The sequence below is a fragment of the Mytilus californianus genome, unplaced genomic scaffold (genome assembly GCF_021869535.1).
Source record: "Mytilus californianus isolate M0D057914Y unplaced genomic scaffold, xbMytCali1.0.p SCAF_9, whole genome shotgun sequence".
Taxonomy (NCBI): domain Eukaryota; kingdom Metazoa; phylum Mollusca; class Bivalvia; order Mytilida; family Mytilidae; genus Mytilus; species Mytilus californianus.
Genome location: NW_026262745.1, coordinates 93,643,417 through 93,656,324, shown reverse-complemented (window position 1 = coordinate 93,656,324; position 12,908 = coordinate 93,643,417). Strand labels below are relative to the sequence as shown.

At 30.9% G+C, this 12,908-nt stretch overlaps 1 protein-coding gene across 4 annotated transcripts in view; it reads left to right on the top strand.

Moving 5' to 3' along the window:
- The window catches only part of LOC127716330 (magnesium transporter NIPA2-like), a 28,085-nt gene extending 15,587 nt beyond the window's left edge, over positions 1-12,498 (top strand). For all 4 annotated transcript variants that reach the window (XM_052222493.1, XM_052222494.1, XM_052222495.1 and 1 more), the window contains 5 exons: positions 771-954; positions 3,368-3,424; positions 4,219-4,309; positions 4,939-5,099; positions 7,889-12,498. In XM_052222493.1, the coding sequence (XP_052078453.1) occupies positions 771-954; positions 3,368-3,424; positions 4,219-4,309; positions 4,939-5,099; positions 7,889-8,514 (1,119 nt within the window). In that variant the 3' untranslated portion in view covers positions 8,515-12,498. The remainder of the gene's footprint in view (positions 1-770; positions 955-3,367; positions 3,425-4,218; positions 4,310-4,938; positions 5,100-7,888) is intronic.
- Positions 12,499-12,908: the final 410 nt, after the last annotated feature.

Sequence of the window (12,908 nt, the reverse complement as noted above, 5' to 3'; positions counted from 1 at the left end):
AATTCATGCAATAGTAGATTATATTTTTTATGCCCCCACCATAGTGGAGGGGGGCATTAAGTTTTACCCTTGTCCGTCTGTATGTCCATCCGTACATCCCAAAATTGATTTCTGTTCTCTATAAACTTAAGTTTGCCTCAACCAAATAGTACAAATCTTATACACAATGCTTATTACAACAAAACACAAATCAAGTTTGAATTTTGGTGGCGTCACTTTTACTGTTCTAGAGTTATGCCCCTTGCTGAATTTATGTTTCCATTCTTTAACTTTAGTTTGCCTCAAACAAATGTTATGAAACTTATGCACAATGCTTATTACCACAAAACACAGATCAAGTGTGATTTTTGGTGGCGTCACTTTTACCATTCTAGAGTTATCTCCCTTTACAAATGGAAAAATTGCTGAATTTTTCATTCCGTTCTCAAACATGTCTTAACTTAAGTTTTCCTCAACCAAATGTTATGAAACTTATACACAATGCTTATTACCACAAAACTCAGATCAACTTCAAATTTGGGTAGCGTCACTTTTACCGTTCTTGAGTTATGTACCTTTATAACGTTATATGCAAGCGGGGGCATCATCTGTGTTCCATGGACACATTCCCCATTTATTTTAAATGAATGTTTAAGACATTTTATTAGTTCTTTTGAAGTTTTCAACTAGAATCATAAACACACTTCTCTGACAAATACTGACACAAATTGGCCACTACGGTTAAAATAATCTCAGCTATACAGTACATGATTCTTATTTTTTTTTTTTAGTTGGACAAAATGGGACCCGACAACATCTCCTCCAGCAGGGATCCAGATACATTGACACCTGAAGACATTACTAGTTTCTGGATTGGATTTGGATTAGCTTTCAGCTCTACTATTTTTATTGGAACTAGTTTCATCTTAAAGAAGTTGGGATTACGTAAACTTGCAAGTCAGGGAACCAGAGCAGGTAATAGTTATTTATAATAGTCCAAGTCAGGGAACCAGAGCAGGTAATAGTTATAGATACTAGTGTGAGTCAGGGAACCAGAGCAGGTAATAGTTATAAATAATAGTGCGAGTCAGGAAACCAGGGCATGTAATAGTTATAAATACTAGTGCGAGTCAGGGAACCAGGGCAGGTAATAGTTATAAATAATATAGAATTAAAATCTTATTGTCGAAGGTAAAAATAGATAGGATGTTGAAAAAATATTTTCGCTGAAATACAGGATGTATAATGTAACAAGATTGAAAAAAGAATCCTATTTTTGTAATTTTAATATCTTTATGTAATTGATTTGAAAAGAAAGGATTTGATTTATCACATAATTCTCAAAATCTTGTTTTCCCTGGTGGTCCTTGAAGAAAATCTGCTGGTCCTCACTATTATTTCTATTGCAAAATACCAAAATTGTGTCGGTCCTTACAAAATTTTGGTGGTCAAATCCTTCGGACCACCACTTTTCAAGAACTCTGTTATCAATTCATGGAGCTAAATCGCTACAAATCAGGAAAAAAAACAAAGGCAAAGGAAGTATTATTACAGTTCTTCATCTCAAAATCACAGTGAGGCCTTCACCATGGAGCAATACATCACATTCTAGATGGCTCCTATAGCACTGGTTTGAGACAAAGATGTTGTGGTAGAATGAAAGTTCTAGAAAAGGTTGATGTTTTTCTGACAAAAAATCAGTAATGGTTAAGCCATGTAGAATTAATATTTAGAATCATATTTTATTTTCTGGTAGTGGGTGAAAAAGGGGGGATTTCATGTTACAATATTGCTGATTTTCATTAAAGATGGTAAGAATTTTTTAAGAAATTTAATCTAAAATACTAAAATATGAATCTGAAACATATAACAAAAGGTATAAAAAAAAGATAATTTAAAGTTTAACATTATATGAGGGTCTGGATGGGTTTACAGAATAGAGAGTAATGAGCAAAAACACAGAAATAAAGGGCAGAAAAAATAAAGAAAAATGGCCTAAAAATTAAAGAATACAGAAATGAAGGACCCCCATCTAGACCCTCTTCTGTGGCCTTGGAAACAGTAAGGACAGATTTTATTTCAAATAAATTTTTTTTTAATTAACATGATTAAGTTAAAAATGAGAAAAGACATACTTTAAAAAAAATTAGCATAAAAGTCAATTTAACTGTTTAATATTTAATGATCAGCATTCTATATCAATATGTACATGAACCATATCATGCAGCCTTGTTCATTTTATACGCAGTCAAGACATTCTGTTGTTTTTATTGATTATAATTGAAACTGCTTTTATTTCAGAAACATGTTTAGATGTATAAAGGTGTTCCTTATGATATTGGTTCAATACGATATTGATTTATATACCTTGGTTTTATAATAATCTTTAAGAAGACGATTTTCAATGGCATGTCACATATTTTAAATTGTAATCTCATTGATCGTAAATTGGTGAAAAAATTACGTTGCAAATCTAATTGAAATTTCTGTTTGTTCTGGTAGCACTTTGTTTTATGAATTTATATCCAATTTATGATACTCATGATACTGTTAATTGTTAATTCATTTACATGTATTATCCTGAGTACTTATTTTCATGTGTTGGGGAAGTATTGTATTTTCATATGTTGGGGAAGTATTGTATTTTCATGTGTTGGGGAAGTATTGTATTTTCATTGATGCTTGATTTCATGGTTTTAACAAATTTGTATGTAATTACTTGGAAATTTTTATTTTGTGGAATGTTTTTAATTCATGGTTCACTTATACACGTGAAATAAACTAAAAGTTCAAGGTCACAGTACAGTTTGTGGACAAAAACTTCATACATTCATCAAAACCTTCAGGTTCAGCATGAGTATGAACAATCTTTTGTGCATTTTCCTTTTAGTATCACAACCATTTATTACATTCAATGATACACATGAAATAAACGAAAAGTTCAAGGTCACAGTACAGTTTGTGGACAAAAACTTCATACATTCATCAAAACCTTCAGGTTCAGTATGAGTATGAACAATCTTTTGTGCATTTTCCTTTTAGTATCACAACCATTTATTACATTCAATGGTCTGTCTTGTATTTTACAAATGAGGAGCCAAATGTCTTATATTTACAAAATGAGGGGCAACATTTCTTGTATTTACAAATGAGGGGCAACATTTCTTGTATTTACAAAATGAGGGGCAACATTTCTTGTATTTACAAAATGAGGGGCAATATTTTTTGTATTTTACTAATGAGGGGCAACATTTTTTCAAAAATAATACCTCTCCCTCCACAGTTTGTCCAGATTGTTGTAAAATTTTACCTCTCTCTCTACAGTTTGTCCAGATTGTTGTCAAATTTTCAAGAAAAAGTGACTTTACAAAATTGTTTTTACTTTCAGATCAAGGAGGTTATGGTTACCTCAAGGAATGGTTATGGTGGGCTGGAATGTCCCTCAGTAAGTATGATATAATATCTTTTATTTTTATCATTGCACACAAAACCTTTAAATTTTTATGCCCCCGCCGTAGCGGAGGGGGCATTAAGTTTACCCTTGTCCGTCTGTACGTCAAAAAATTGGTTTACGTTCTCTAACTTTAGTTTGCCTCAACCAAATGTTTGAATCTTATACACAATGCTTAAAATCACAAAACACAGATCAAGTTTGATTTTTTTCTCCAATTCTTACCCAATTAGATTTGGTATGGGTTTGCTAACTTTACATTTATTTATTGAAGCTATCTAACTTGACTAGATATAAGAAGATGTGGTATGAGTGCCAATGAGACAACTCTCCATCCAAGTTTCAATGTATAAAAAGTTAACAATTATAGGTCAAAATACAGCCTTCAACACGGAGCCTTGGCTCACACCAAACAGCAAGCTATAAAGGGCCCCACAATGACTAGTTTAAAACAATTCAAACAGGAAAACCATCGGTCTAATCTACTGTGGATTCATTATTATTGGTGGGATACCAATTTTTGTTGAATTCGTGGTTACAGGTGAACCACGAATTTAAATATTCAACGAAATACAAATTTTCTCTAGGCTTATATGCAGACCTTAATAAAACCACGAAATCAAATATTCACGAAAATACAAAGTTTCCTTAATCCACGAAAATTGGTACCCACGAAAATAAATGAGTCCACAGTATATAAAAAACAAGAAATGAGAAACACTTTAAAGGTTTACCGTAATTATTGATTTTGAACAAGTGTGTAAACTTTGCTTTGTATATTATTTCAGTGATATTGGGTGAGTTTGCAAACTTTGCTGCTTATGCCTTTGCTCCTGCCACTTTAGTCACACCACTTGGTGCTCTCAGTGTTATTGTAAGGTAAGTTGGATGACGACCATTCTAAAGTTGAAATATGAAATGTGTACAGAAATAGATTTTAAATGCACCATAAGGAAATGAAATCCTGAAACCATTTTTTTTGTCTGTAAATCAGTGTATTTTCAATCTTTAAGGAAGTTAAAATGACTGTTGTTAAAGTTTTGATAATCAGTTGATGAACTATTTTGTAATGTTGCTGGTCAAGGGGAAATAACTCAAAACTTTTTCAAAATTAGTTTTTGAAACTACTTGATCTTTAGTACTGAAAAAAAAAATATTTACTTCCAGAGGCAGCTACAAAATGTACCTGACAAAAACTGTCAATCAAAATTGAAATCTTGAGGTTAATTTTACAGTATTCAACAGTGGTAAAGAACTCCAAACAAATCACCACTGGACTTTAAACAGCCATCCACCATCATCAGCAACCTATTTGAGGCTCAATACCACCATAAATTATTGAACCTTACTTAAAAATGTGAAATTTTCCCTAATTATGTTACAAGATAAGATCACAAATAGTATCACCCATGTTAATTTGATCTGTAAAGAATATTTAAATTGAGGACAAGAAAAATGTAAAAATTTATCGCACAAGAAGTCTCACCATATTATTATATCTATTTCAGTTCTGTTTTATCTTCAATATTCCTCAGAGAAAAATTGAATATATTAGGTAAAATGGGCTGTGCACTGTGTGTGATCGGGTCTACTGTCATGGTTTTACACTCACCACAAGAACAGGAAGTTGCCAGTATGGACATTCTAAAAGAAAAAGTACAGGAACCAGGTAACCACAAAATATTAAATAAGAATATTTCATATGACCAACTTTTGAGTCCAAAGTTTAAATTTTTCGACAGATTGCCTACTTTTTGGTAGGACATTCTGGTACCAGGTCAAGTACCAGTAAGAGCATTAAAAGAAGTAAAATCAAGCTTTCATTTGGTACAATTTTGGGGAAATTTAACAGCTTGATATTTTCTTTACACAACAAATTATCGGAAAACAGTAAACTTTCTCCTCAAATTGCACCGATTATATGTTTGATTTTACTCATTTTTGTTGCTCTAATTGACCAGTACCAGGATGTCCTCTAAAAGAAAAGGTAACTTGAAAAATTTTATAATCTTGAGTCAAAAGTTGGTAATATGGCCTGAGAACACAGTTATTTCGTAGTGCATTTCTTTTAGACACGTAGTGTACTTATATTGGGACAAATAATATCAAAATTATAGAAACTTTTACCAGCTCTAACTCAAAATATGGACAATTCTGTGTTAAGATGTCTAAAATTCAGTTTGAAAGTTTCAGACATACTAATTTTTGACCTTTTTTAACTAGACCAAATTACTACTTAACATAAAGATTCAGCACAGAATTTTTTTTAACATGTAATTTCACCCCCTTACTTAATATTTCATGCATCAAATATCAAGAAATAAATTGGGAAAGTGTATGAAAAAAACTTGCAAGTTATACACTGTTTACACTAGGGACTATATTCGTAGACAAAGAAAACCAAAGGAGGATAACTGTGTCCTTGGACCATATGAAAAAAGTCTATTGATATAGTAGTCAGTTACCTACTGTGGATTCATTTATTTTCGTGGGTATCAATTTTCGTGGATAGAGAAAAAAAGACGTTTCGTGGTATACCTAAATTCGTGGATCGCTGATTACAAAAAAATAATAAAAATTCAGATACGTAATTCGTGGATTTTTTTTTTTCTTTTAGGAAATCATATAACCTCCTAGGTTTGATCAATAATAAAACAAACAAAAAAGCAGGAATTCATTGAAAAAGTTTTGAATTGTCAAAATCCTCGCTTGGTCATTCTAGGTTAAAAATTTCATTGAAAACTTCTATTACAATAATGGACAGAGACAACTAGTTATTTGTTTGTTTTACAATTTATAAATTCTTGTCGGAATTTTATAAGGCATTCAACACTCTATGATTGAAAGCTCATTTCCCTAATCACGATTTAATAAACAGTCATATAAGTAAAAGGTGTGAAAATAAATGTTCCTGTCATAAACAATATTACCTACGGTCAATATCCCAATACCTAATCCTATTGATTTTTAATCACCAGTAAACCAAACTATGACACGGTAATTAACAACTTGCAGTTATTTTCCATAAACAGTTTTAATCAATTTTAAAAAGTAAATTATCACTGATATTCGATATATTTATTATTGATTTAATCAAAATACTTGTATCTTCTTTCAATAAAAACACGTGTTATGTTACAATGTTTATCGCTAGTCAACACTATACTAGAACTGCATAACATAACCGGAAATAAACATCCGACTCCATACACATTTCTCAGGATTATTCTTCGTTGAATTATTAAATTCGTGGTTCGCTGTGACCCACGAAACCCACGAAAATTGGTATACCACGAATAAAAATGAATCCACAGTATCATAAAAATGAGAAAAAAAATCTAGTTGAAAAGATGGATTTATGTTTCAATTCATTACACAAATCAGTACATGCACATAAAATAAAAAAGCAAGGGAACAGCACTATTTATCTTAAAGTCACACAGTGAGGTCTTGAACATGCTATATTTATGCATTACAGTTGCAGTGTTATATCAACAATTTATCAGTTATGTTAAGTAAACAATATGTTCATAAAAGTTTCTCGTTTCTTGTTTTTTATATAGATTAGACCGTTGGTTTTCTCGTTTTAATGGTTTTACACTAGTAATTTTTGGGGCCCTTTATAGCTTTTTGTTCAGTGTGAGCCAAGGCTCTGTGTTGAAGACTGTACTTTGACCTATAATGGTTTACTTTTACAAATTGTGACTTTGATAGAGAGTTGTCTCATTGGCACTCATACCACATCTTCTTATATCTAGATACTGTCATAATTATTCACATTGTAAATTTTTTAAATAATTTTATTTTTGGCAAGTATGAATAAAAGGACATGTGGGGTATAGAGATTTGAGAACAACCCAATTGCAAACAATCTTATATTTATAAACTGTCCATATGCATATAAATAAATAATAGGTATATTTCAATGAGACAGTAATCAAACAACACAAGAAAATAAATAAATATGGAGGTCATCATACCATCTTAATTTTCAACGGACAGCACCACATGTTGAGATCTTAATTTACACAAGACAGCGGGGGATAAATAGTTTAATTGAATATTTTTACCATTAAGTATAATGTATTAACCTGTTGAAATGCCTTAAGAGAGGAGAAGGATACCAAAGGGACATTCAAACTCATAAGTCCAAAATAAACTGACAACGACATGGCTAAAAAAAGAAAAAGACAAATAGACAAATAATAGTTCACAAAACACAACATTGAAAATTAAAGACTTAGCAACACGAACACCACCAAAAACCGAGGTAGATCTCCGGTGCTTCAAAAGGGTAAGCAGGTAGAGTTGTCAATTGACTTTTGAATATTAAAGTGAATGCATGTCAAAAATTAGTTATCACAAAGATTTTTACAAAAAGCATGTCTGCAAAACATTGTGTGAACACAGTCTAAGTTATGTAAGTATTTGACATGTAAGTTTTTTTTTATTTTTCAGGGTTTGTAATATATGCTTTCCTGATGGTGGGAACTGCCATATTCTTTATGATATTTGTAGCGCCAAAGTATGGTAATCGAACAGTTCTAGTTTATATAACAATATGTTCTACTTTGGGATCATTCACTGTGATGGGATGTAAAGGAGTGGGCGTCGCCATACATCAAACTCTTCAAGGACAAAATCAGTTTACAAACTGGTTGACTTACGTCTTTCTTTCAGCTGTTATAATTTGTATACTAGTGCAGATGAACTTTTTGAACCGTGCACTAGATATTTATAATACTGCGGTAGTGACACCTATATATTATGTCTTTTTCACAACGTGTGTTATCGTGGCATCATTAGTTTTATATAAAGAATTTTTCTCAATGTCGACCAAAGATATATTTGGATTTATATGTGGGTTTTTGATAATATGTATGGGTATTTTTCAATTAAATGCTTTTAGAGATGTGAACATCTCTCTTAAAAACTTGCCAAAGGCGCACAGAGATGAATTACCAAAAGTCAGTTTGAATGGAGGGTTAATGAACCAGGAAAACACAGACGAACAAAGATTATTGGAAAGTGACTCAATAAGTGCCAAAGATTATCATGATGAGGATGATTCTCATCCAATTTGACAGGAAAACAAACAAGGGAGATAAAAAGGAAATAATCTGTATGTCTTTCATTTTTACATGTTCTCCAGTGAATGTTGGAGGAGAGAAATATATATACATATTTATATGACGCTGGCATGGGATATTAGAAGTTTTTCAAAATATAAATGTAACAATGATCATTACTAGGACAAGAATAGTTACATTTGGTGGAAAGGTTATACAATAGATAATTAGGTATCTTGTCTTTTCTTAATTCAATTTTAAGAATGCTATCTTTTTTTTCAAAAATAGATTTATCAATTTTTTTATGCAAAGTTTTTTATATTATTTTTTAAAAATTCAAGACGACTATTCTTGCTGAAAAGGTAAAAATAAAAAAATGTAATTTTGAAAGCTTTGAAAATACAAAACATTGTTAAAGGTGTTTACTATAAATATTTATTTAAAAAAAAATGTTTTTCATTGAATCCATATCAGATCTGCATAATGTACCACACTTTGTGTTCATTCAGAACTGAATGTTTACAGGGAAACACATTTAGTTTTACAAGTTATTAAGAAATTTACTGGTGCTCTTATTCAGTATTTAAGCTCATTTTATTCAGAAATCAAACATAATAGAAATTAAATCATGGCAGAATCAAAAATGTTGTTTGAAAATCCTGAAATAATTTGTGCCATTGATGTTATATAGCAGTTATTAAATTAAGGCATTTATATTTTTGTCCTTGATTTTATATTACACATACAGAATATAACAATGTCACAAATATATATGTCCTAGATGTTATTATATAGGTAATGATTTTCCTATCATAAATTTGTTTTCGTATTTCTTATTAATTGTTTACATTATTTTGTTAGATATAAAAAAGAAGATGTGGTATGATTGCCAATGTGACAATTCTCCACAAGAGACCAAATGACACAGAAATTAACAACTATAGGTCACCGTATGGCCTTCAACAATGAGCAAAGCCCACACCGCACAGTCAGCTATAAAAGGCCCCGAAATGACAATGTAAAACAATTCAAACAAGAAAACTTACGACCTAATTTATGTACAAAAAATGAACTAAAAACAAATATGTAACACATAAACAAACGACAACCACTGAATTACAGGCTCCTGACTTGGGACAGGCACATACATACAGCATGTGGCAGGGTTAAACATGTTAGCGGGATCCCAACCCTCCGTCTAACCTGGGACAGTGGTGTAACAGTACAACATAAGAACGAACTATAAAAATCAGTTGAAAGAGGCTTAACTCATCAGATGGATAAAAATACAAATACATGTCGTTTGTTGATGTGGTTCATAAGTGTTTCTCGTTTTTTATATAGATTAGACCGTTGGTTTTCCCGTTTGAATGGTTTTACACTAGTAATTTTTTGGGGCCTTTTATAGCTTACTGTTCGGTGTGAGCCAAGGCTCCGTGTTGAAGACCGTACTGTGACCTATAATGGTTTACTTTTATAAATTTTTACTTGGATGGAGAGTTGTCTCATTGGCACTCATACCACATCTTCTTATATCTAAATACTACAAATACAAGTGGACATGGCCAGAATATGCTTTTTAACGGGGTATTAATATTGTACAAGGGTCTTTATTTAAGGGTTCAACTGCAGGACAATTAGGAAAACTGTAAAATCGCATAATATATTAATGTTTTTTAAACCAGAAAATTTGACAATGAATATTGCACTTGTTATTAAAATTCTTATTTAAACTTCTACTTGCAATCTACATCCACAAATATAGATAAAGTTGGATAACATATCTTCTTAAAATCATAAGAGAAACCATGGAGTTTTGTGCAATACGATATATCACCATTCTCAACAGTTACGATTTTAAATATTTAAAACACTGGACAAGCCTCTCATTCAGTCTGGAGTGGAGAAATATTGTATCACACTTGATGCTGTGGAAGAATCTATATCTATTAGTCAGAGCTCAGATATAACATGTATAAACAAGTCTGTTTTTGTTTCTGACTTAAAGAAGTGTCAAATCTTGTATTTTGATAAAAATTTGTTAATAGTTTTTGACTTGTCTAAGTCAGAAAATGACAGACTTATTTAACAATGTTGTCCCAATTTCATGTAGATGCATGAACTTTTTATATTTTTTGTGCATTGGTCTTGAAGTTCACCAATTTTGGTAACTTTTCGACTTGAAGAAGTCATTAATCACAACAGTTTGAATAAGGTAAAATGTTTTCTGATTAACATTAATTGACTTGTTGGAGTCTTATTTTTTTTTCTAATAAAGGGAGCGAACGCATGAAACATGCAAATTTAGACCTCTACAAGTCAAAAGCAAAATAAGACTTATTTATGTCTGAGCTCTGACTGTTTATAAGAAACTGGTACATGATATTTGGTTTTTGTTTTAGTTCTGATTAACTGCTTTAATATAAGGTGCCCACTAGAATTCCATAGAGATTAGACAAGGAACAAAGTTGTCTTCTCCTTCTAAACGACGAAAAATTGTAATGAAAAAACAAATGATCTCCAGTACAATTTTTTGGACAATTTTTATCATGTACTTTGTTCATTTCAACTATTTTCATTCAGAATGCCCAAAAAGTCGTTGGTGACTCCTTGTTCTGGTACATGGATATGTAACATGTGTAATGTGTATTTCTGTTTGTTATACATGTATAATATGATGATAATATAGAAGAAGGGTTTTTGATAGTTTATAAATGAAAACCAGTTTTTTTTTTAATTTTTGATTGAGGGATATTTTTCATCAATAGTTTTATATTATATTACTTCATTGCACCTGTTATCTGTATTTTGAGAATTTCACACTAGGGGGTTTGGTTAAAAGTCATTCATGCTGGTGTTGAGTACATGTAGTACACAAAGTAATTTCATATGAAAAGCTTTTTCTATTACTTAGAACACAAATTATGCAAATTTTGGCATTTTTTATGAACTTGATTTTGCAATTGCAATTACAATTTTTGATCATGTTAATACATTCATTGAATTGATAAAAAAAAATATCAAAGTGTTGTAACATTCAACCATTAGAACTATTGAATCATATATCTCTCAAATTTAAAATATCATTATTGTTTACAAAGTAATTGAAATTTGGGGCCAAATATGGACATTTTCCTACGTGTGCATTTTCTAAAAGTTTCATTCAAGAAAAATTAATTAACACAATTGCAAAAATATAAAATTGTTATTTTGGCAATTCCTGTCATAACAAAGGTTGTGGCTCTTAAAGGGGCATTAGCTACGAGATATAAATAAAAATTAAGATATGATTTTTTTTTGTTCAACCGTTAATGAAAGTGAAATAATAATTCGCATTTAGCAGCCAGTTTAGTTCAATTTTAGTCAAAATAAGCTAAGAACATCGCTGATGAATATTCACTTGCAAGTGAATAATTTGACCTCATTGAATCCGTATTCATGTGACCTTCAATTTAACCTAATAGCTACAGATTGCTTACGCATGTATAAATTGTGTTCAGCCATTAAAAGGAAAAGAATGTCAACATTGAAAGTGAAACAAATTGTTTATTTAAGACTTAATGTAATTTGGATATACGTTTTAGTATGTTATAAATCAAATATGAGAATTTGAGTTAAATCGGTGAACATGAATTTGACAGCTAATGCCCCTTTAATACACTTTCATTAGCTAATCCAGAGATGATTCCTACCTTTTTCAGATTTTTTTATCTAATCATGAAAAGTAAAGAAAATTAAGCTGGACAACTTGTTTTAAATGTGGAATCCCAAATAATCATTCATTTCAAAAATTTAATTTTGATGTGTGATTATTGCCTACCGGTTAATGTTAGTTACTTAGTACATTAAACAAGCCAATATTTAAATGAAAGATTGATAATATACAACGATAAAGTTTGTAATGGTAGATTGACAATATTTGTTATTCATTTCAGATTTATATTGTTAAGTTTTTGTCTATGTAAATGTGATGTTTTGTAAATAAAAAATGTAATATTTTTTATAAACTTTTTTTTTTTTAGTGAAAAAAATACCTGACTGTATGAAATATTTTCAAAAAATGGTTGAAAGTTCAAAAGGTATGTCATTCCTTTTTGACAGTGGTCTTGTCTGATTACTTCCCTTTGGTAGATAAAAATGGTTGAAAGTTCAAAAAGTATGTCATCCTCTTTGACCATGGTCTTGTCTGATTACCTCCCTTTGGTAGGTAAAAATGTTTGAAATTTCAAAAAGTATGTCATCCTCTTTGACAGTGATCTTGATAAAAACACATATTCTTTCAACCCAACCATACACCAAAACACTTGGGTATACATCAAGTGATAGATATTAAAAGATACAAGATTACACACACTTTGTACTTTTAACATTATATGCATTGTTTCTTGAATTGATTTTTTGTCGCAGAA